Below are 26,119 nucleotides of genomic sequence, written 5' to 3' on the forward strand. Positions count from 1 at the left end.
GTATTATACCAATAGTGAGAGACGCAGAGGAAGTGATACTGTGTGCCCACAATTTGGAAATGGTTATAATTTAGAAGTGTCACGTGACTTTATTACATACAAACTTGGTAAATAATTCCAGGAAGCAATTACCGACTACAGCACTTTGTGCTGGCTCACATTACAACTTAAACTGCTGGGATAATATTACTCTTCATGCAATTGAGGAAATGCACAATTGGGTAATTCAGCCGTTCTCATTACATTAACAATATAAACCTTTGGCCTCATCTCTGTGCAAATGGGGCAATGATTGGACCCACTCATCATGCATGCATCCACACTGGACTGATGGACGTTAGTGAGCCAAACATTAGTGACCCATTTGGTGTGATCTCAGTCGGCCGAGCTCCGCTGGATGCATTAACCTGGGTTTTGTCTCATTTTACCCGCAATGTTCCCGAGCCAGGCAGCATTACGCTGAGCATGATGTTCAGTGTCACTAGTTCCCTTCCTCCCTCTCTTCTCCACATGTTTTCTCAGGACGTCAGCTGATGAGAATATCCATGTCGTCTTTTGGAGCGCTGTGAAAGAATTACAATAAATTAAAGGTGACACCAATGGTCACAATTACACGATTGCAATTATTAGGAATATGATATTACATTTAGGTTCTCCCATTATTTAACTGGCAAGATGAGAATTCACATTCATGCAGAAGAAAAGATAGAAGAAGTATGGGTGGGGTGGTATAGCTAACTATGAACAAGTTTGTTTCTTGACCTCCTGGCAAAGATGGAATTACTAAAACAATGTTGTCAGAAAGAAATTACAGCAGCGGTGAATTCTTTAGGGAAGTGTACTGTAGACATCTATTTCATCAAAAAAATTGCCAGTCGTTAGATCTGCTTCCTCTATACAAAGATACCTAAAAGTCCCTCAAGGTGCAAGACTTTTTGGTATTGAATCAGAAGAAAGAAGTTCCCTATTGTCTTTGTTTTTCAATAACAGGCTTAAGAAAAGTTCAAGTGATGGTCCAACATGTTGATAATGATGGCTCATTGTCATTGTCATTGTTATAATGTATCAAAAGAAAGAATACTTGAAAATTAAGTGAACCAATTTGCATCTGTTTTTACTGTGAGGTGTAATGCATCCACTATTCAGTACATAACAATTATGTATACTCAACAAAAGAGCATTGAGCTTTATAGAGTAAAAATAAGTGACACACATAACATAAAGTTATAGCTATATAGCTACAGAACTGAATCAGAATCAGAACTGTTGTGTACCATATAACTATGTATAAATAGTTTTAGGACTGTATTGCTCCCAGATTGCTGAAGCAAAATTCTCCTTCCATTAGTTGAATCTTTATGCATACTTATATACCTAAATGCAATCATTTTCTGGGAAACTGCATTTGGCTTGGCAAAAAAAAGAAGTTATATCACAAGGTAGATTACAACTACGACTGCAACTGAGAAATCTGTTGAATACTAATGGACATAAATTCCAGTGAAGATCCCAGACAAAACAAGAACCTTCTGGCAACTGCGGTGGTGAAGGTAAAAAAGGGTTCCCAGCAGATTGGCAAATATCTCAGATTGAAAGCAAAACATTTTGCCCTAAATGGACTCACACAGTCTTCTAGCTAAATAGCTGAGGGCCAGATTTTATCAGGGTCTACCCATGAGTGCATTTACAGTGGGGGATATCCTTGCATCTGAAGCTCCTATGAGGAGATATGGTCTCACCCAAAGACAAACAAACAGTGAGGTCAGAGAGCTGCCCATGAAGCACATATGTTTATCGAATCAGAAGAGCGAAAACTGTGTTTTCAACCCATCCAAAAAGCATCTTAAGACTACATTCTCAAATATCTGAAGTTGCAACTAACATTTACGCTCGCAAGCGCTCCTAAGACAAATTGTTATTATTGAAAGCATTACCGTACAGTTAACACATTTTGCTCAGGCTTGTGTTCCAATGGAAATACCCTAGCACTCCACTTCACTATATAATCAAGGCAATAATCAAGGCACAAAATCACAATAGGCTTATTTGTATATAACCACTAGTGTAACTATTGGGCTTTTACACCTCATTACCCTTTAAGGAAGCTAGCGAAGCGGTCATATAGGGATTTTTTTCCCCGTCATCTACTTCCTGAATTTTTGGTCAACGATACCCGGGACACCGAACCACCGAGGCACATGAAATTTGATGGGTATGTAGCCCCACTAGACTTTTACGGAAAAATTTCGTTTGGTCCCCGGGGGCCACTCCCCCACCATGCTGGGCCCCCCGAAACCCAAAAAATGCAGTTTTTCCTAAATAACTACCTGAACCGTGGCACCGAGGATGAAGACATTTTTATGGTATGTTGGTCTCAAGGGCCCACATCAACCTAGCCCATAATCACTCATTTGTGATTTGCACCCCCCCCGGTAAAAAATGAAAATGCAATTTCATTCTGCTTTAATCGCCCCTCTCTTCAGTTAAGATGTTCAGAACTGCACCAAATTTTATGTGTATGATTAATCTGACATTCTCTGGGGGTATGCCAAGTTTCGTAGAATTTCATCCATGGGGGGGTCTAAAAAAATTAAGTTATGTGTACATTTAGTGACTGTACACTCATTGGCCTGTAGATGGTGGTGCACACATATACACACGCACACACACACACAGGTACGCACATACCATCAGTATCGGCAATTACAACAGCTGATACATAATTACAAATTCAGTAGGATTAAAGGAAAACCAAATATTCATCATAATAATTTGGCTGCATTTCCAGTATTGGCGTCAGGTAGTCGTTTGTCCACCTGATGGCGCATCGTTGCAGTGAGACGTAATTTTGTTGGAAGTTAATCTAAAGTGGGTTGGAAAGACACTAGCTTCCTACAAAGACAAGACTGTAGTTTACCGCAGAGAACGTCTAATAAGGGTAGGATGATTTCTGCACGACATGTAATTCCCATTTCTTCTTGAAGCCGAAATAAATCTGCGAATGTTTATCGGACATGCTTGGTTTTTACTGCAGGTAGGCCACGTTAATCTTAAATTATATCAATAGCCTAGAGTAGGTAAAATAATGTTACCGTTAGCATTGGTTGAGTGATAGAGGCCAATTTGATTATTGATGTATTTGTAGAAAACCATAAATGCGGTTATAGGCTACCAAGAATTGATAACAGCACTAATTGCATCTTTCGACTGTCATCTCATTTGCTTATAACCATAACCTAGGCTACTAACAGGAGCTAAATGAGTTAGCCACAACACGTTCGCTACGTGATGGTTTTCTAATGGAAAATATAGGCTACCTGAAAGATAACCTGATGATGCATCCACCGGGCTGGGACATTTAGCTCAAAGTCTCAAAAAGCATCTGAGTCAACGTTCATTCCCAAACACCCATATAGGCTACTTCAATCCTCTATTTTCAAAGGTGATTCAAGTAAGGAAGAGCATGGCTCAAAGTAAAGTAACTAGGACTGATACTACATCAATTCGTCAAAGTGAATAATTTGTGTCAACTCGCCGCAATGTAGATTTATTAACGCACCCGTGATCTACATCTCCATTTAAACCAAATGTTTTAGAGCCGACGCTGAGCTTATGTATCCAGGGCAGGGCTGTACTACACAAATTTGTTGCACGTGCTACAAAAATCATTCTTTGCGATGGATGATTTAGTACCAACGTTACACCGGTCCAATACAGTTTTGCCTATGGCTATACCGTGAGACTGAGACGTTTTGTTTGTTCGAAGTGCGTGTTTAGGGTGTGTGAGAGGGAAGTCCATGTGCTTTGATTCCAGCTTGGTAGTAGTAGTCTATGCGATTAAAAAACGTGTGTGTGTGTGTGAAGTATCCAAACAATGATTACGCTTTCATTATGGCTGCTTTTGCCATAGACCTTGAGCTACTGTACAGTGGGTTGGCTTCCATTTAGAAGTGTCGCTTTCCGTGATTCACACAGCTGCGTGACATATTACTACTGATATGCAAAACTATTAACTTTTCGCCAAGAGGTGGCAGCTTAAGTCCGCTTGATACTGTAAGCCATTGGTTCCCAAAGGAGATTTTATTTGGGTCGCCAGCATAGCCTAGTGACAATTTATGTTGTGTAAGAGGCCTAGCATAGGGCCTACCTTATATAGCTTATAATTTGTTAACAGTCACGGTCATAACTCCCTCTATGCATTTTTGCATTTAGAATAGCTCTGAAACCGGGGGCGAACACGTCGCGTGGATATCTCAATGGCAAAATTAAACAATATTTCTATCGGGCGCCTACCATGGACTAGGCTGGGTGAACTCAGCCTGATCTGCCGGCGATTCCTTTTCGATTTCTTAAAAGATTGAGCTTGGGTTAACCATGGACCTCATAGTTGCAAAATCCAAGGAACATGAATCAGCATATTATTTGCACAAACAATAACGGACAGTAGCTCTTCAACTTGGCCCGTTAAAATGTGTATGAACAGTCTAGCATTTCATGAAGGCCCTTTTGGACATGTCAGTTATTTGCACCACTGGGTAAAACGGCATTTTGTTTTAGACTACTGGTATTTAATTTGTGCATTGACAATAAAGCTGAATATCATATGAACTAGATGACTAAACTTATTCATATGTAGAAGAAGAAACATTCACAAAAATCCATGACATGACCTCTCTTCTTGATAGCTGTTGAAAACTGCATGGAACTGACAGGGATTGTTTTGTTTAATAATAAATAAATAAATACATTATGCTGCTACCTTCTGCTTTTCCCAAATACAATGTAGCCTACAGGTGTACCTTTCATCAATCAGTCCAGATGCAATGGATGGACTGTGATGAACTGCCCTACTTGTGATTGTTTAGATATTTTGAAGGTTTTATAACAATGCTACACATTTTTTGGCAAGTGCTACAAATCTATTCACCTTTGCAGCGCCAGTAGGCTACTTTGTGTGCGGCCCGCAAACACACATTCCAAACAAGCATTCACAAAAGTTTCAAGAGTGGGGGATGGAGTAGAAGATGGAGACAAATTAATTTATATGATTTATTTTCGCGGAATGGATGTACAGGACTGAGCGGCAGTCATATTTTGTACTGCTATGCGGTACATCTATTTTGGTTCAGACTTGTTTGAAGACTCATTGGGAGCACTGAATAGAGAGCTGTATACCACGTCAGCAGACAAATATGGCTTAGGAGGAGGTGGATGGTTGGCTGGGGAAGGGGAAGAGGAATGGAAGGGGAAGGAGATGGGGTGGTGGAACAACTCTCTCCCTCCACTGTAGTTTGTCTCGGGCGCTTGTCTGTTTATCGCGGAGCCTCTGCAGCCAAAGGGAAAGGCCTTTCCCAGAGTAACCCTGCATTTCTCTGTAATCAGCACATTGGTCGGGCGTGTCCGCATTTCTCCCACCACTAATTTTATTTCTCATGCCACAGTGGGCTAACCTCAAGGAGGAGGAAGCCATCCTCCACTTCTGATGACAGAGATTGGATATACCTTCTACAGCAGCATAGGCTGGAGAGGCTGGCTGTTTGGCTCACGACGTGCTGCTCCTCCTCAGCATGGGGGAAATCCTTCTGCTCTCTGAGGAACTTCTGCAGGTCGGTCATGGGGAAACCGTTTTTCTGGTAGTTCTGTGGAATGGCAGAAAAATTCCCTTCAGAATAAGTGGCATGGGGCACAAGAGGGGCAAGGGACTTCATCCTCTTGCAGCTACCATATGAAACACACACACACACACACACGCACAGTAATTCCTAAAGAACTCTGATTTTGGGTCACTGCCAGTGAAATGCTTTATTCAGTGCCTCAATTCCTTGTTAAAATGGCAGAACAGAGAGACAAATCTGTTTAAATATGACCAAAACAACTCACCAAACCCACATCTGAATAGTTACAACTCAATTTTCTTGTCAGGAATCTTTCAAAAACAATAAATTTGCCAGAACTTGCAAATTTCCATTTCTCCATTTCACTTGAAACTGAGGAACTGGCCATTCCATAGTAAGTCCAGAGTGATCAAGTGAGGCCATTAAGAGAGAGACTTCTTAATGTCTTGTGATGCACGTTCACAGCAAACCTAGTCAATCCTTAAATTGTCTTATAACTGTATTTAGCAGACACTATGACGCAAAAACAATGATGAACAGTCGAAAAAGGTTGAAAAGCTGTGTAAAGCTTGAACTCTTGGCCTTGCTGGTGCTGGCACCGTACTCGTCACGTGTTTAGGGGTGAGAAGCAGAGTAGGATAATCCCTCGCTGCACTGTGCCGAGTTACCTTGATGGTCTCGTAGGCGTCAGTGATGAGGGCGATGAAGAGGCTGAGCACCATGTAGATGAAGAGGGAGATGAAGGAGTAGAGGTAGACGCGGCTGAACACCCACACCAGCATCGACTTCTCCTCAAACTGGGCGAAGGTGGTGAACATGTCGTCTCCGTTGACCAGCGAGAAGAGACACTCTGCCACCCGGCTCAGGCCCTCAAACTAGCCGCATGGCAGCAGAGAGCAGAGAAGGGAACTGTTCAAATGTATACAGCTGCGAGGGCTAACACTTGTAATCAGTAGAGGGTCTTTCACATAATCATTCAGAAATAAATGTGTTTAGAGACCATCTAAGCTTAAGCTCTTTTCAGTTTTTAACTAGTTTGACCACAATTTCAGTGCAAATACTATTCTAAGCCTTTTCTACTATTATTCATTTACCAAAATGTAACAGAGACTTAAGCAATTTATAAAATCACATTAAAAGGTGTCCGCAGAAACACTGATCTAGAAACAATAACTCTATACTCTGTGGTTAGAAAGAAAATAAATAAAATGTGTTATATGTCTTAACTTTCTTAATTATGGGACACAACAAACATATGGGACTTCTTTTTATAAACATATGGGACTTCTTTCATAAGTTTCAAAGACCCAAACTTTTTTTGTGTCTTGGAGCACATTACAGGGTTTGGGCTCAGCAATACTATATATAGAGGTCATTCAATTCCTGAGACATATGCATATGGTTGGTTTACAAATCGCATTACCACTAGGGGTATGGGTCATTTACATAAGACAGCAAGAGTCTAGTGCCATCTAGTGGCAGTAAGTTGGTACCATCAGTGAGTATACCTTAACATACCCAGTGAATGTGAACTCAAAGAACCCAATTAACTAACTGTACCATTGTTACCAGATGTGCACAGTAACCATTGTATCTAGTGTCCACAGCCCAATCCTTGGGTGTGAGTGTATGGTACCTTCTCGTGATAAGGCCCCAACACGATCCAGCCGCAGAACGTGTAGCCCAGGTAGATCATCCCTGCACAGCAGCAGAAGCGCAGCACCTTGGGAAAGGCCATTCTCATGGTGAGGATGAGAACCTGAGGACAGAGACAGATGTGCTTGAGGGCAGAAAGTGGAAGGCGTGAAAGTGAACGACAACAAATTTGTTGCACACAAGCTTTTTACTCAGAAGCGGTCACTATGGGTCACACACGTTAAAATGCTTTGCATGTGTATTTGAGGGAAACGTGACTTAATTAACATACATTGTATTTCTGGAAATACCCCAAGTATCTGATTACGCCGACCCAAACCATCAGTGTTGACGTCCCCAGGAAGATGCTGCACACGTCATAGCTGGTAAGACTCTGGAGGGTGAAAGGTAAATATTTGCTTTCAGCTGTTTGACATGGGCAAAGTCTTATTCTAACAGTGGCTACGCAATATTGTCAGAGACTTTTCTAATGAGGAGAAACAGCACTCAAAAGATCCTCCATAGAAATGCATGGGGTTAGTTTGTAACGCCAATATGGCCGTTGTCTACACATATCCCACCCCTTCCTCGGCAAAACTTCGACATGTGAATACATTGAGCCAATCATGTGGTTTGATTTGAATACATTGAGCCAATCATATGTTGTGAACTCGCCGCTGGAGCAAGATTGGTGTCGTGAAGCCTTGCGCACGCGCATTACTGCTGAATAGGATGCCTGATAAGTGCCCAGAAAGCGTTGCTATATGGCTGCCGAGTGGAGGGACTTGCCTAAAAGGACTCTGATATTGTCATGCACTGTGTAATTGCCATGAAGTAAGAAATCTCATTCCAAAGTCCAAATATCTACGGTAATGTCTGAGTCACACAGATGTTTTCTGTCTCCTTCCTGGTCGTCATGCTCTAATGGTGTATCTGAACCTGGTGAACTTGACACCAGTTTGTTTAGAAGGAAGACAACTCAGTTTCAGTCAAGTAATAAATACCACTTCAGTCATGTAATACTGTTGCAGACTGTTGAGAACTATAATGGGTTCAAAGGGTCATTTATTGCACTACCTGGCAATCTGTATCCTAAAAACATCGCCAATTACATAAGTACATAACACATAAGCAAAAGACTTTGATGTGCTAAGACCAAAAACCTCAAACCACAGAACTTCATCAACCAGTTTTGTTTTTAATCACTAGTACCTTTGACTGAATTTCCATCTTCAGTATTGAGCCCACTATTGCCAGAATGTCACTGATGATCACCAAGACATACCAGCCATTCAAGAACTCCTTCTTGTCATCGTCACATACAGAGCGGTTATAATTCTCAAGAATGAAATTTGAGAACCTCTGGAAAGTGAAAGAGACTGTTTTATTATTAAAGTTTCTGTGTGGGGTTTAAGTTTATAGTTATTGTGGGTAAATGTTAAATAATCCAAAAAAAAGTATATTTTATTTTATTAAAAACCAGTGTAATGCAAAGAAGTTCAAATAAAGAGGATATGATTGTGGCAAGATATGGTAGTCAAGATGTGTGTACTGTTAATAATTATCCACTGTGACGGCCTGAGATTAACTGACACTTACCTGAAGTAGCTTGACTGCGAGGACAATGGAGCGTGTGCAGAGCACAGCCGACATGAGACACACAGCGATAACAAAGCCATCAAACACCAGAAGGTAGTGGGTGTTCTTCTGAGCTAGGACACACAGAGACCAGAAGATAAAGTTGGACAAATTCACTATTGTGTGTGTTTTTCCACAGTGACACCAACCGCAAGTGTAAGGGTCCTAACTCCCGGGCTGATGATAATCCTTTCAATCATATGTGGACTTTTGATCAGTTATTCTGCTTCATGAAAGTGTGGGTCTAAATAGTTTGCCTACTGGCACATGCTCGTCACATGTCCACAGGAGAAGTTAAAGCTGCAGTTGGCAAGATTTTGTTGATCATATTCACTGAAACCGACACTATGCTCCGACAGAACAACATAAATCAGCCAGTTTTAGAAAAAAAAAACGCACTTCTACCTCCACCTAGAGCCTGTTATTTGTTTTGCAAAAATCCACAGCTCCCGGTTCTTCTGGTCCTATCAGAGCAGGGCTGTGTGAGATCTGACTGTCAATCACAGTCTGGTGCGCACTGACGATCACAAACTTGATGAGAGGGTGCTCCTGGTAGTGGGGGAAGGGAATGAGAGTTGTAAACATTAAAAATTTTGGCTAAGTCCCCTCAATCCATCAGACTTGCCAACTGCAGCTTTAACTAGGAACAGGAAATGTAATCAAATGCATTGTCATGTCTTGATTGATTCACTCTAATGGTCTCACTACAACAACGGTCTCAGTATAATCAACTAGCCTGGGTGTTCCCATGCTGCCTGGCGCGCGATTTGATTCATGCTGCTAAGGCAGCCTGGAGACCATGGAGCAAATTTTCGCCTGAGATAGGGGACCAATCACAGAACAAGGGGGAAAGCAAGACGATGATGAGCTATGCACAGACACATTTGATAGACATCCGTGGGACCCAATAAACGGATCTGGGCATTTTTTTTCAAATACGAGAAAATTAACGTTTGGTTCCCAGACCACGTCTCATTGAGAAGTGGTGGCGCTAGCCAGGCTAATAATCAACAACTCACCATGTGATTCCTATCAATGCAACCAATCACAAACTGGGTAGCCTATTTAATGGAAGTTGACACAATGTTCTAGGAGCCATTCTGTAGTCAGAACTCCCACACCCCAGGTGTGTAGCATCATCCTCTGAGCTGGGTATGTTCATTCTCTGATTGTTTTGTATGATATCCTAAGTATTCCTTTAACCTGCTTTGTAACTTTCACATTATTCATTTAGATGGACTTCTATAATGTGTTGGATGAATAACTTGTACCTGACAAATAAATTGTTAAACTCTGCACCCGCATAGAATTTTATGTACTTATTGACCAGAGTCGTAGTCTAGGTAACAGTGTTGCCACAATGAATGGCTAGGATAAAGTTATCGCCGCCGTAGAAGCTAATCAACTGAAGTGGTAAGCTACAGCAGAACTGTCTACTTTAGGCTATTAGGTGATATAGCAATGGACAGTTTGTCAGCGATGGTCTGGATCAAGATGGCCAAACCCTAGCTCAGCCTGAACCCTCTGTAGCTCAGGGTTTGATGGACTGTTTAGCACGCTGATGAGTATCGCAGTCCAAGACAACACTTTAGCATCTGTCCAGCTTTCAGCAGCACTAGTAGGCTACTACTAATTGTGTTTTTAGGAACTGCCGGTGTAAAACCGGCCGTGGAAGAGACCTGTGTAACAATATTCCTAGAAGTAAACGAAAACAAGTTATGCATTCTCACAAATAATCTATATTGTGGGTATATCAGCTTACTATGGATAGTAATGTTACATTGAAGTGTACCTTTTCTACATTAAGCGGAGTAAGATTTATTAGGTTTAACAGGGGTTTATAATCAATTGTTATATTTCCAATAGCGCGCAGAAAGCTTCACGATTTCCTTCGACCACTTTCAGTTCCCTAATTGGTTCTGAAAAGTGACTACACAAGCGCGCACACACACACACCTTCCAGGTGAATAACTATCCCTGCTTTTAATCAGTTTAGTCAACCACAACCAACAAGTTGAACATATGGTAAAACAAATGCAGTTGCATTAATTCAACAATCACTGTGCATACCAGTTCCTGAGATCCTCCAGTTTTTGCATGCATTGCTCTGAGCATCAATATCCAGGTATATTTTTACCTTTCCACTGTGACACTTGTTGTCAAAGGTTATCTGAAATATGAATTGTTAATCAGTTTGTGGATTTGTCCATATAGATAGATAGATACTTTATTGATCTAATAAATCTAATAATTGATCTAATAATAGCAAAATTAAGCATGAAGATAAAGGCTCAAAAACACAACACAACAGAAGAAAACTAAACTTACAGTGCCACTGAAAGTGTAGCAGTCAGGTAGCTCTCGAGAACGAACTGTTTGTAGATTAATTCCTTTTAGTTGAAAGGAGATCTCCATGTCAATAAGCCTGTATTTAACAAAAAGCCTCATGCCATCATGATGTAACTTTTTTTTCAGTGTAAAAATACAGTATATTTCAGTGTCAAATATATTTTACCTGTAAAAATCTAGATTGAAAAAAGATGCATTGTCTTTCTTCCATGAGTCCATGTGTTGGGGATCAAGACTCAAGCAAACTGCAGAAGAGATAATTGGAAAGAAGGAAAAAATATCACATCAGGCCAGAGATTTAAGCCATTGTCTGGTTCATCCTGCAAGGAGGAATGTTTGCCCCAGTATAACGAAGCATCACATATCATATGGTTGACCTGTTTCTGTTTGGGAATCGATGTCATAGTACTCATCCGAGGGCTGCACGTAGCCCTTCTTGTAGTATTCCTTACAGATGGTCAGTGGCACCAGGGTTCCGTTCTCCTGCTCTGCGTAACTCACTGGGCCCACCGTCAGCTCACGTAACCTGGCAAACTGCAAACACCACAAGCCTGTGGTTACACATATGGAAATGGCAGGAGAGTGGCTGATTTCATTTAAGCTGGGGTGCGTTTCCTGAAAGCACCGTTGAACAAGACTCATAGTTAAAACGACAGTCTCTGAGTTCATTTTGGACACTCTCTCCCTCCACAGTGACTGCTTAACAGTGCTGAAACACTGTTCTGGTAAATAAAATCCACAAATTGAACCTTGACCAACAGTGGCCCAATCTCAATGTCCACACTCATTGACTCACAGAATATGAGGTGTGTTCCCGTCAAGTTTGAGGATTTAGGGCTGTCCCACTGTCAAATTGTGAAGTGCACGAGGGCTCACTCGCACACTGTCTGAGCCCCTTTTGTAAGGTGACATTTCTGCAGAGTTCACCTAAGGGAATTACCAGTGATCCAAAGTGTTGTGATGTGAAAATCAGGGGAAGGCTGAAGTAAAGAACTATCATAAAACAGTGACAGAAATAGTTTGCAACATGTTTAGGTGTCATCAGTTTAACATGATATGTTACAGGTGCCATTCCTGTTAATAGAAGATATTTGAGGGCTCCAGGCCTAAACCTTAGGGTTAAAGGTGCCTTGTATATGTCCATAAACTCCTATTAGAGAGCTGTGAACTGGGTTGTCCACAGACAGGATTATGTAGTGACAGGAAGAAATGAGATGTATGCATATGGGGAAAAAAGGAAGAAACGTGAGCAGACAGACATACACAATAAGCTTACCTGATCCATTGTATAAAATAGGCTGTCATAGACACTCTCCTGAGAGTACACTGACACACAGTAGTCATCTTCATCTGTTCCACTGTAGCCTTTTAGAAACAGGCTCTTGAAAGCCTTCAGATTCTCTTCTTTATATGAAACTACAAGTTGGTTGTTCAAACCAAACAGGACAAGCTTTGGAAATACAGAAAAAATATGTTGAAACTATTGTTAAGATAATAAAACTGAGATCTTTCATACATTTATTATAACCATACCATGAATGGATTGTTATGTAATTATGAGGTAGAAGTGGATAAAATATACATTTAATTCACCTGAGTGGTGATCATGATGATTTTCAAGATTTGCACACCTAGTTTCCATGGTTTTTGACGTCGGGCTCTGTATTTTTCACATGGGCTCATGAAGTAGTACTTTAGGTCATCTCTTAGGATTTCTTCTGTCCTGAGATCTGAGGTCAGTGTGTTCCTGTCAAAAAATAAAGAAGATGACCAAAGAAATAGGCTATGGGGTGCAAGGTGTGAGCAAGGCTATACACCAGGTTACAGACACCTTTTTAGGGCTACACTTTTCGTGGCTGTTTTACAGTGTTTTATTGTCATTGACAGTGGCCAAGTCACATGAATATTCCTCATATGAAAGAGGAAGAAATGTTGTTGAATCTGCAAGTTATATAGGCTACAGCACTGGTTGTTTGGCAGAAGTTGTGCTTTGTAATGCAGGCCTAGGCTATACTTTCTGAACTTCAACTGAGTTTCCAAACGAAGAAAAAGTGCAAATAAGTTATAGAACGTGCTGTGAAAAGAACACTACCTGCATTCATGTGGGAAAAGTCCAAGGTTGACCCTGAGCAAGCAAAACCCGGTAGCATGTTTGCAGATCTAATTACACGAATTTTTATTTAGAGTGAACTCTGGAACTCCACAAAAAAACAGATTTCGAAAGATCGTGTATTGTTATGTTTGTGTTTTTCAGCTCTGTTCAAACATCCGAATGATACAATTCCAGTCCTGACGACATTGGCCACTTGGCTTGCTCACACAGCAATTGCCCACGCTGTCACAACTTGACCTGACAGCACTTCCAGCGGTCGACATCTGTACAATAACCTGTTATGTAGCCTTTTAATTAACAGGTATGTCATGCGTGTAATTGTAGATCCTACAACACACAGCACCGACGTTTTATTTGATCCAAAGTTAAAGATGTTTCTTACCGTACCGACTCCCCGGGTTCAGTATATGTAGCAAACAACTCCATTTCGAAACTATTTGACAATGGCCAATTTGTTTTAAATTAATCAATAATCTTCATCAATTTCAGTCATTTTACATCACGGATGGATAACAACTGTTACACAACTGAAATGAAAGCATGTAGTGTTTGGTCCGACTCCGCGGTCAAACTGCGATGGCACCGTCTGACCAATCAACCCAAGTTCATACTGTACTGTAGGTGTGCTCATCCCCATGGCCCAACCTCAAAGCCTTACAGAGGCAACTCAGCGCTAGTTTAAAATATTAAGCCAGCATAATCATCTGCGCAAGATATGAATTTTATGAATGTTCCCCACAGAAAGAACTGCATCAAATGTGTAATGTTTTATTTTTTTACATGTAGGCCTAGGCCTAACAGCATTTAACAAATCAAAATATGAAAAAAGGTAGCCTAGCTATTTATTGTTTACACATTTTAATTGATTTCATTCATAGATTATTTTAGTAGATTAGTAGCAAGACATCTTCCCAAATTCCCAAACATGTAGGCTACACAACAACAAAGGCCATTTAAAGACAATAATATTGGCAGGTGATCTAACTCACACAGTCTCTGAGATAGTCTTGTCTCTCACACAATTCTCACTCTTGAACTGGCACTCTAATATCCTCAACATGTCCACTCTTTATTAAGGCGTCCTTCTGCTCTGAAGAGGCCTCTTCTGCCTAAAAACAGGAACACATGACATTAGTCATACATAAAAATATACACAAGACCAGCATTTCCCTATTCTTTGCCACTAGATCTACAATCTTCTACGGAAACGCATCAGGGATTCCTCAAACCATGGGTTCCCAAATTAACCTCAGAACGGCACACTGCACACTAAATAAAAATCCCATTCTGGGACCTCAGCAACAGGTGCTGATCCAGAGCATTACAACAATCAGTTGATATTCATTTGCCATTTCTACAGCAAAACACATTCACGCTTGCGGCTTTGCCCAGTGCCTACTTAAGTTGCTAAGATTAAGCGAAATAACATTCTTTTGGTGTACTTGTGATGCATCTAATGTGCTGGCTGCTTTTAACAGACCAGGTGAGATCAGGTGAGTGTCACACCATTTAACTGGCACAGTACAGCAGTTTAATTGTTTTGTTGCTTAATTGTTAGGAACACTTTTTTAAGGGGAGATCACTACCATTAAGACCAACTAGTTGCTTATTCAGGATTTACCAGGAATAATTGACCTATTGAGTATTAATAAGAAATTGTTAAATAAAGACCTAATAAATGTGTAGCCTAATACAAACCTTATTGAGCACTAATACATACACATGTTAGTTATGTATTAATGGATAACATGTTTGCTAACATGTTACTGAGAAATCTTTAAAAAAAAATTGTATCATGTACAACCATTATGAGGATATTAGCATACTGTTATTACTCCCTCTGAAAAGCCTTCCACATTTTCATGTGCTTCAAAACTGGCTTTGTAAAATAGCAAAATAGCAGTACACCGTAGATTTGACTGAAACCCTACACTCTAGCCATGAAACAAAAACTGAAGGTAAATGGATCTGTGTATCACAGGCTTCATCCGCTTAGTCACAAAATGTGCTGAATGTTATTTGGCTTCCATGTTCCCATGGAGAAATGTTAGCTCATGTCCAGCATCTGTATGTGAAGTGAGTTAAACCATACAAGCAAATATACAACAATAGCATGTCCACATCTCACAACAGTTACATTACATGGGGCTATGACACAATGCATGGAGGGGGAAAAACTCAAATTTCACAAAGAAGGTCTGTTGGACTTTGATAACAGCAGGCACCCACAGGCAGGCTGGGTGGGGGGTGTTACTGTGCGTGATGAGATATGCCAACAAATATGAACGTCACTTTACCAGTTTCTCAGTGATCATCCTTTCAATAAGCAATAAGATCTGAAATGTCGAAATAGGGGATCAAAAGATGGCTGAATATCAATTTAATTCTATTAATCTATTCTATTCATGTATTGATTCTAGACAGAAATAATAACATTACATTCATTTTAACATTAAAATTAACATACAACACTTGTCTCAAAGTGCTTTACAGAACCCGAATCTCTAGATACTTACGTTGAGTCTTTGTAATGATGTTATCTGCTCTGGTGCTGCAGCTCCTTCACTGCGTGTTGACGCTGTGCTCTGCTGATCTGATGGTCTCATAGTCCTCTCCCCCTGTGAGCCTTGCTCAACATGCTGGGAGTCGATGCCGTGGACTTTCTTATCGACAGGCTGCTCTTTCTCTTTTCTCTTCACATCTTTAAGAACTTCCTTTACTGCAACAGCAGCTGCCTGGTCCCCCTCAGCAACATCAACATCCTCCCTCTCCTCCCCCTCTCTCTCTATCTCTTCCTCAGGTAGCCTGGATTGGTCAGTCTCGTCTCCGCTGAAATGGTGATCTGCATTCCGCAGGGTCTCCACAAAAACCCGCCGCTGGTTCTCCTTGGGCCGGACGGGTCTCCGGCGGACCTCTTGTCTCCATCCTTCTCCTCTTGCGCCTCCTCCCCTCGCCCGACCCCTCTGATCCAGACCCCGTATGGGGAGCGGTGCATCCCCGGCCCCCAGGTGGTGCTGGTCGTCCTCATCCTCTTCGTTGGAGTCTCCCTGTTCTAGCTGGGGGTGTTGGCCACGGTCCTGGAGTCTGTTGGGTGGTGGCGGGGGATCTCTGCGACCTCTTCGCAGCGGGCCGGTAAGGACATGCTGGATGGCAGTCTGGGCACTGCCATAAATGCAGTACTAAAGAGAAATAACCACAGAATGTTAACTCCCAAAAGACCTGAAGAGTCTCATTTTTAACACCAGAGTAGCTAAATTCATAAAGTCTACAGAAAATAGATCTTAAACTACGTATGTGGGGAATACACATTTATAAACACTTATGACACATAAAAGGAACCTAAATCCTGTATGCTCAACAACTATGCTAGAAAAAAAACACAGTACATAATAAGAACATCGTACTCTATGCATGAAAATGTATGGAATAGTTGGGTACATTACCAAAATCATTACCACAGTGGATAGCACAACAGGGATGAAGACAGCGAAGAAGACAAGTATTTGAAAAGTAACTGGCAGATCCTTCAGAAGGGCCCTGAGGAACTCACTGATCCCCTGGCCCAAGTGCTTCAGGGGTTCTGTGATGAAGGTTGTAATGGTAACGGAGATGGCCTGTAACAAGAGAGTTAACATTTAACAACATTTTCTCAGACTCACTTTCTTTAATATTAGCTTTACTGAGGTGGAACGACATGTACCATGTAATGAATGTAATGAAAGGGACTTTTCCAAAAATATTTCATCATATTTGATGTACCAAGAAAATGTCAAAGAGAGTTCACTATTAACAGTTGATACATGTAATAGGTAGTAGGCATCTACAATGACCGCTTTGGTACACAAGAATATTTCCATTTACCTTAATTGGAGACACCAGTAATATGGGAGTAACCATGAGTACTTCATAGTATTTCTTGCAAGGATCATCTTGAAGAGTCCAGGTGCGACAAAAACCATTCTGAAAGAGAACATAAACACGAGAATGAATCATACATTTAAATGTTATGTAAACACTTATGGCAAATATTGACACAGTTCTCATACCTTTTAAGTTGTCCACCCAGTCTACCTTCTTCACACCATTACATGTGGGCATTCTGAAGTTAAAACTGAACCACTCTTGGTCTTTGAGGCTCTTATTTTGTCCTTCTCAGAAGAATTCCCCAAACTAAATGTAGATGTGGATGTGTATTTTCATAGCTTTGATTAAACTGCATAGCTGTTAAAACTTGTTAAACTTGCTATAGTTAATATATAAAAAGAGGTGGCCACCGCACACTGTTATATTTTTTTTAGTGATTTTTATTGAGCAACGCGTTTCGCCAGTTGCTTCATCAGGCTCAATTCAAAACTAAGCAAGTGAGATAAAATAAGGTCCCATCCCAACAGGTGATAGGCCACTGATACATCACATGACTCAAGTCATCACATCAATTAGTCACATAGTCCATTGACTCAGGTCATCAATTAGTCAATTAGTAAATCTATCACACAGCTCAACTAGTCATCTTCCCTACTAGAGGCAATCCAGAAATCTTTTTCTATTACTAGTCAAATATTTCACAATCAACATTTCACAATTTTTTTGTTATAGTTAAGTTCACTAAAACATTTTCACCTTCACAACTGTGTCCAGCTCAACTCCAAATGTGTCCTCAAAGCGCCATTTCCAGGCCTCATAGTCATGTGGTTTGAAGTCCACCAGTATCTTACTGAGAGCATCATCTAGAGAACCCGTTGTCCAGGTCTCCCCAACCACCAACTTCTGGAGCTCAGCCATAGTTCTTGAAGACAAATATTAACAAAATTAAAATTATAACAAAATTAGAGGGGCAGCCGTGGCCCACTGGTTAGCACTCTGGACTTGTAACTGGAGGGTTGCCGGTTCGAGCCCCGACCAGTGGGCCGCGGCTAAAGTGCCCTTGAGCAAGGCACCTAACCCCTCACTGCTCCCCGAGGGCCGCCGTTGGAGCAGGCAGCTCACTGCGCCGGGATTAGTGTGTGCTTCACCTCACTGTGTGTTCACTGTGTGCTGTATGTGTTTCACTAATTCACCGATTGGGTTAAATGCAGAGACCAAATTTCCCTCACAGGATCAAAAAAGTATACAGTATATACTTATATAAATGTACCTTGGCATCATACATGCCATTTGGACTTTCATTTGACAAACAGATCAAAGGAGGGGAAAAGATTATTTGGGGTTGTAGTGCTGGGAAAATTGAATGAATGTGTTTAATTAAGAAGCAAAAACACACCAAGCCAAGTCTCGAGATTTCCAACAACAGTTTGGAGATGAATCGCTTAAAGATGGGATTACAAGTTGCAGGCTGAATTGAAGAGGTTATTTTCTGTTTGAGCTCCTGTAACAGAAAGAAAACAAGGCATTTCATTCGAATCCCAAGTTGCTGTTGCTGTCCCCCAGATGAGCAAAAGATCTCTAGAATACATCTGCCAGCTGTCCAGCAGACCTTTCGAACGCGTCTTCTAGACGTCTACAGACTTTCTGTGCTGACTGGGACCGTTCCACTAATATCAGCATATGGAAGGATGACTTTTTGTGAACATGGCATAAATTCAGATAATCAAATAACACAAATTGACAAATTTTTCAAACTTTTGAAGTAGTTTCTGATTAATGCTCTGCAGGTGATTCATACTGTAGATCATTTATCCATATCCTTTGCAATTCTCATTCCCTTTCCCCGTCCCTGTCAGACACACAAGCAAGAAAACATCCAAAACATGCATGTTATGTAAATGTAAGACGTCATGGCTAATCTATGGAGCCCTCGAGGTGTCATTGCACGATTTCTTTAACGTCCATAACGAGAGAATGAAATGTGACACCCCACACACACACACTCACTCACTGACTTCCAGCTGATCAAGCGCAAAACTTCAAAACCGTGGAAATATACGAGACCAAATTAAATAGATCAAACATCTTTTGTTCATAAAATGAAGATTAAATGACGTGACTAAGGTATACTCACTTCAGGGGGCTTCTCCATAGACTTTGAGGTTACATCAAAGTTTAACATATCAAATCGATCAACCCAATCATCATCTTGTCCTTGTGTCAACAGCAAGAGACTGGACAGACCAAAAATTACCAACCATCTTCCTGCAGTAGATATTGTACAGGGCATTGTTAACCGAAAGACAAAAATCTTTTGTACGACAGGTAACACGTCTAAAAGAGAAACCAGGCTGAACACACCCCTAACTCACCTAACAAGTCATGAAAAATGGAGGATAGCAAAGGCTAGTGCTGAAACACATGATTGTGATGAATCATGAAGAAATCAATGAATCATGAATCGCTGAAATCAAGAAGACGCCTATGTAATCACAAAGCCAGAACTGAGAGACTCAGGAGAAGTTTTTATTTCCCGGGCAATCTGAACTCTGAACTCACACTATACTGACTTTGCACACATTCACTCCTCAGCACTCATGACCCCCACCCCCACACACACACACACACCTACATGACTTTTAGCCCTTTTACATCCCTCTCCCTATGCTACAGACCTTTTATTTATTTTCTTATTTCATTACACGTCAAAACACACACACACACACACACACACACATCTGACTTTCTCTAACTTTTGCACATCTCCATAGAACTTTTTATTTATTATTTTTTATTTCTCCTCCATCTATCTACCCATGTCCTTGATTGCCTAGCCTTTCTGCCTCCCGCCCACACACACACATCTTCACTGTCATCACTCACATACATCATACATACAGTACTCTGCTTGCAGTTGAAAAATACATCTTGCTGATGCGCTGGGACACATCATCAGTGATGTAACCTGGGGTCACTGGGTGTTTGGGTCTTTCAACATCAGACACCCTCACCCAGGCTTCAGTTGATCAGACTCTGTGTCCCAGCAGCATTCTTCCTCAGCCCCTCTTGATCCAATGCCATCTTGTGGCTCTTTCTGCGGCTTCAGTTGAAGATCTGATGGCCTTCCTCTTTGCCTCACCGGTGAGGCCCAGCATGGTGAGGATTTTGCAGAGGGACCGCCCTGCAAATCCTCGGCATCCCACCTCCAGGGTTTCACAGTAAGTCCTCCAGCCTTGGCTCCTACACTCCTCCACCAGCTCCTGGTACTTGGCACGCTTCCGCTCATTAGCCTCCTCCATGCGTTCTTCCCAGGGCACTGTCAGTTCCAGAATGATCAATTGTTTGGTGCAATCAGAAACAATGATCATATCCGGTCGGAGCCGTGTTGTTGTTATTCTTGCTGGGATCTTCAACTGTTTGCCCAGGTCCACTGGGGGCAGCCGTGGCCCACTGGTTAGCACTCTGGACTTGTAACCGGAGGGTTGCCGGTTCGAGCCCCGACCAGTGGGCTGCGGCTGAAGTGCCCTTGAGCAAGGCACCTAACCCCTCACTGCTCCCCTCGAAACATTGTAGCAGGCAGCTCACTGCGCCCGGGATTAGTGTGTGCTTCACCTCACTGTGTGTACACTGTGTGCTGTTTGTGTTTCACTAATTCACCGATTTCCCTCACAGGATCAAAAAAGTATATATACTTATACTTATACTTCTAGCTGCCAGTCTGTGGCGGTAGTGAGGAGACCTGACCTGGCCCTCGCTTGGATAGTGGGCTTCTCTCCAGCTCTGTGGAATCTGATTGACTGAGGCTTGCTGTGGTAGTAATGGCCTTGGCTATACTCTCAGCAACCACCTTCAGCACCTGGTCGTGGCACCAGCGGTAGCGCCCCTCTCCAAGGGCTTTAGGGCAGCTACTGAGGAGGTGTTCCAGGGATCCCCTTCCTGGACACTGGAGACAGGATGGTGTCTCTGCTTTGCCCCAGACATGGAGGTTGGATGGACTGGGCAGGACATCATAAACAGCTTGGACTAGGAACCTGATGTTAAGGGAGTCTGCTCTCCAGATGTTGGGCCAGGTGATCTTCCGTTGCAGAACATTCTCCCATTTAGTCCAAGCTCCCTGTTGTCCCATACCCACCATCCTGCTGGCTCGTTCTTCCTCCACGCCTGCCCGCACTTCCTGCTGGATGAGATGTTGCGCTGTTTTCCTGGGCCTTGTCCACCCTGGTTGATGGGAAATAGCCAATACCTGCGCGTCCTGAGGCTATGGACCCCACCAGTACCTTCTGCCTCAGTCGCGACTCTGCCACTTCCAGAGCCTCGACTGCCCTCCATTTCCGGCCTGTTCGCACCTGGATGCCAGCCGATGCCACCTTTTCATCCCGGGGATTCCCTGTACTGCAGGGCTTCTCGAGTTCTAGTCACCATGAACTCTTCAGTGAGTCCACTGAATGGAAGCTTCAAGCTTTCTCTCCATGGCCTCTACAGTTGTAATGGGTACTGCGTATACTAGCAGAGGCCACAGGATGCGGGGCAGGATGGAATGCTGGTAAATCCAGGCCTTGAATCTCCCTGGCAAGCCAGATCTGTCCGTATCTCAACCAGCCCTCAAGCTCCTTGCTGGTTCTCTGGATGGATGATGCAATAGTAAGTCCCTTCACCATACTTGCAGTACACTGCCCCCCCCCTACATACACAGCACATTATTTATGCATTCTAGCGCACAGTAGCTATATGTATGTGACAATAAACCACAGATAGCTCAATGTATTCACACCACAAATGATTAGGTTGATATATTCACTATAAGTAAGGTTGATATTTCTGCAGACTTTACCTAGCAATTACCAACAGACTTTACCTAAGGGAATTAACAACACACCACATGATTAGCTCAATGTATTCACAACACACCACATGATTAGCTCAATGTATTCACAACACACCACATGATTAGCTCAATGTATTCACAACACAACACATGATTGCCATGTCTTCTAGCGCACCACATGATTGCGGCTCAATGTATTCACAACACACCACATGATTAGCTCAATGTATTCACAACACACCACATGATTCATGATTAGCTCAATGTATTCACAACACACCACATGATTAGCTCAATGTATTCACAACACACCACATGATTAGCTCAATGTATTCACAACACACCACATGATTAGCTCAATGTATTCACAACACACCACATGATTAGCTCAATGTATTCACAACACACCACATGATTAGCTCAATGTATTCACAACACACCACATGATTAGCTCAATGTATTCACAACACACCACATGATTAGCTCAATGTATTCACAACACACCACATGATTAGCTCAATGTATTCACAACACACCACATGATTAGCTCAATGTATTCACAACACACCACATGATTAGCTCAATGTATTCACAACACACCACATGATTAGCTCAATGTATTCACAACACACCACATGATTAGCTCAATGTATTCACAACACACCACATGATTAGCTCAATGTATTCACAACACACCACATGATTAGCTCAATGTATTCACAACACACCACATGATTAGCTCAATGTATTCAATGCAATGTTAGGGGCTGACACCAGACATAATTTCACTGCATTTCTTACTTCCAGTAGCTATATGCATGTGACAATAAACTTCCTTGTATCCTTGTATCACACCTAAACAGCTAGTTTGCGACCACTATAAGCCATCGGTTGATATGTTATCCTTTTCTGTAAGTTAGCATTTCTGCAGACTTTACCTAAGGGAATTACCAACAATTCAAAGCGTTGTGAAAGCCTGGAGTAAGGACTATCATAAAACAGACACAGAAATAGTTCAGTTCAGTTTTTGGCAGTCAGTTTTACTATAGGCAAAGTCCTTTTAGGCAAGTCCCTCCACTCAGCGGCCATATTGCAATAATTTTTGGCCACTTATCGGTACACAACACATGATTGCCATGTCTTCACAACGCACCACATGATTCGCTCAATGTATTCACAACACACCACATGATTAGCTCAATGTATTCACAACACACCACATGATTGGCTCAGTGTATTCACATGATGATGCCACGGAAGGGCGGGGATATGTGTAGACAGCTGCCATATTGGTGTTACAAAATTACGGAAGCGTATTAGGGCCACATGAAGAGAAAATATTTTTGAAAATTCCGATATAAAAGTCAAAATTTTCGAGATAAAAGTAAATTTTTTTGAGAAACAAAGTCAGAAATATTTCTGAGATTAAAATCAGAATTTCTGAGAAAAAAAAGTCCAAGTCAAATATTTTGAGATAAAAGTAAAAATTTTCGAGAAACAAAATCAGAAATAATTTCTTAGATTAAAGTCAGAAATTTTGACTTTAAAGGAACACCAGGCAACATTTTCGCATTAATGAATCATCTTTGTAAATCGGTATATGGTTAAATGACTCATTACAGGGCGAATGAAGACATCACGAGAAGCAGGATCAGTTTACATCCTGCATCCACAGCACAGAGGCAGGCTAACGAAACACTAGCGATTGTTGCAAACGTGTGTATAATGGCAGAGCCGGCGAAGAAGCAGCGAAAACCCTTGACGGAAGATGCAAAGAAAAGGAAAAGAGCTTCAGACCAAGTGAGGGCTCGCCTTGCGTGTCGACATCATTAGACGCTAGGGGAGTTTCTCAGAGAAAAAAGCATCAGGCTTGCCTGGTGTCCCTTTAAAGTCAGAAATTTTGACTTTAATCTCAGAAATTATTTCTGACTTTCTCGAAAATGTTGACTTTTATTCTCGAATATTATTCTTTTTGACTTTTTATCTCGAAAATTTTGACTTTTTTTCGCAGAAATTCTGACTTTAATCTCAGAAATTATTTCTGACTTTGTTTCTCGAAAATTTTGACTTTTACCACGGAATTTTCAAAAATATTTTCTCTTCATGTGACCCTAATACGCTTCTGTACAAACTAACCCCATGCATTTCTATGGAGGATTTTTTGAGTGCTGTGTGTCTCTGCATCAGAAAATCTCTGATATAGGCCTATGTCACAGCCATTCTTGTTAACAGCAGGTCTTTGAGGGTTATGGGCTTAGCCCTTAGGTAGCTTGCATAGCCTGAGCTCCTAGCCTATCTGTGATCTGGGTTCTCCAGACAGTTATGTGGGGTTATGTGGCGAGATCAAAGTTACTTTATTATATTTGTCTTGGATACCAGGGAAATTGCTGCAAGAACAGATACATGATTAAAACCAAACAGGACAAGCTTTGGCAATACAAAAAGATTTATGTTGAAACTATTGTAAAAATGAATAAAGCTGGGATCTTTCTTACATTTACTATAAACATAATTGTCATGAATGGATTGCAATGACAAGGGTCTTTCACACTTGCTAGGCCTGTAATTGGCCTGTAATTATGGGCTAAAAATGTACAAAATATAGCCTGCATTTAATTAAGTGATCATAACATGGTTTTTGATATGTGGTCTGTATATTTCACATGAAGTAGTACTTCAGGTCACCGTCACCTCTTCGAATTTCTTCTGTCCTTGATCTGAGGTCAGTGTGTTCCTGTCACAAAATAAAGAGGATGACCAAAGAAATAGGCTATGGGGTGCAAGGTGTGATTTCCGTAAAGGCTACTTTCACCAGGTCACAGACACCTATTTTGTCAACTTACCCCAATCTAGTATATTTTTCTAGCCTGACGTTGTCATACTCAAAATTCGAGTCAGAATATAAGTCTGATATTGCTCCATTGGGACGTAATTATGGGGCATGTTTTAACCGATACAGGGGAGAATGCCTCTGCACTCAATTGGATAGACCTAACCAATCAGAGCTGTAGGAATAGGAACGAAATAGCTTACCGTGAGCTGTAGGAAGAACACACAAATCATCCTTCTTCTCCACCACAAATGCCTTAACATTGTTTTCTGGTCTTTTGTAAAAGTAATTGTGCGGTCAATATATCCTAGCCTACAACACCCGATAGTGAAATCTAAGACAACGAAATAAGGAGCAGGCTATTCGGATAAACAGATTTTAGTTTTTTCTTCGTTTTTAAAAATAATTCCGTTGAACACCGATGCTACAAACATGTTATAAACAGTTGGAGAAGGGTGTCACAAACCCCTTGAGCAAACAGGTGGCCAATCAGAGATTTCAAAGAAACGTTGGGAGAACATGTCACAATGCAAACAACTATTTTCCCTTGATGAAAGTGAAACTGGAGTTTTCCCAGATATCATTTTTGGCCAAAGTTTTCAGAAATAAATTTTCCATATGGGGTCTTAAAAGCCATCTGTCTCCTTTTAGCCACAGCGGTTTTGTTGCAAACAAAATCAACCTAAGCGTGCTCAGATGACGTGATAGACGAGGCACTGTTGCTCACCTGTCCATCATCATAAAGCCCAATTTGATTGGTCCAAACAGCTCTGGTTCGAGCATAGTTGCTCCACAACGGAGCAATGCCAGACCAAACTTCCCGACCTCAAATGTTGTGGGTGGGGCTAAGTTCGGCTGGCACCCAGGCTAATATTTTTCATGACTGTATAATTTTTTACCGTTCTTGACAGTGGCAAAATCACAAATATTCATCATATGAAAGAGGAAGAGTTGTTGAATCTGCAACATATAAAGTACAACACTTTACTTGACAGTATTGACATAAGAGTGACATAACACTGTCATGAACAGTGTTTATGACATAACACTTCTGTTATTAAGTGACATTAGAATTAGAGTATGAATAACATGGGCAGTAAGAGATAAACAATCACTAAATCAAAGATCCCCATGAATGTACTTACGGATGTATAAGCATGAGGCGCTTGCAGTGGCAGTGCAGGGACTGACCCTGTGATTCAGTAGGTGCTCTATGAGTGTGTGTCATGATGGTGGTGCAAAAAGTCCAA

General features: G+C 41.4%; 2 protein-coding genes and 1 pseudogene across 3 annotated transcripts; all 3 read right to left on the reverse strand.

Annotated features, from left to right (window-relative positions):
- Positions 1-59: 59 nt before the first annotated feature.
- mcoln2 (mucolipin TRP cation channel 2) lies at positions 60-17,906 on the reverse strand. Of its 2 annotated transcripts, XM_048252228.1 has the most exons (15): positions 17,397-17,906; positions 14,340-14,459; positions 12,831-12,984; positions 12,514-12,687; positions 11,615-11,771; positions 11,404-11,482; positions 11,217-11,313; positions 10,959-11,058; positions 8,850-8,962; positions 8,463-8,612; positions 7,543-7,644; positions 7,252-7,374; positions 6,284-6,490; positions 5,503-5,639; positions 60-563 (listed from the first exon to the last, which is right to left on the reverse strand). In XM_048252228.1, exons 2-15 carry the CDS (start codon positions 14,408-14,410, stop codon positions 527-529), a joined length of 1,701 nt encoding a protein of 566 aa, XP_048108185.1. In that variant the 5' UTR covers positions 14,411-14,459; positions 17,397-17,906; the 3' UTR covers positions 60-526. The 2 variants fall into 2 exon arrangements, with proteins under 2 accessions (XP_048108185.1, XP_048108187.1); XM_048252230.1 differs by lacking the exon at positions 17,397-17,906 and having other exon boundaries at positions 13,733-14,428.
- Positions 15,855-19,743, reverse strand: LOC125300768 (chloride channel CLIC-like protein 1). Its single transcript, XM_048252900.1, has 6 exons — positions 18,609-19,743; positions 18,471-18,509; positions 17,971-18,136; positions 17,212-17,310; positions 16,794-16,964; positions 15,855-16,529 (listed from the first exon to the last, which is right to left on the reverse strand). The coding sequence occupies exons 1-6, from the start codon at positions 18,743-18,745 to the stop codon at positions 15,855-15,857; spliced, it is 1,287 nt and encodes a 428-aa protein (XP_048108857.1). The 5' UTR covers positions 18,746-19,743.
- Positions 19,744-20,912: 1,169 nt separating this feature from the next.
- On the reverse strand, positions 20,913-21,872 carry LOC125300769 (annotated as a pseudogene).
- Between the last annotated feature and the right edge of the window lie 4,247 nt (positions 21,873-26,119).

The sequence above is a fragment of the Alosa alosa genome, chromosome 9 (assembly GCF_017589495.1).
Source record: "Alosa alosa isolate M-15738 ecotype Scorff River chromosome 9, AALO_Geno_1.1, whole genome shotgun sequence".
Taxonomy (NCBI): Eukaryota; Metazoa; Chordata; class Actinopteri; order Clupeiformes; family Clupeidae; genus Alosa; species Alosa alosa.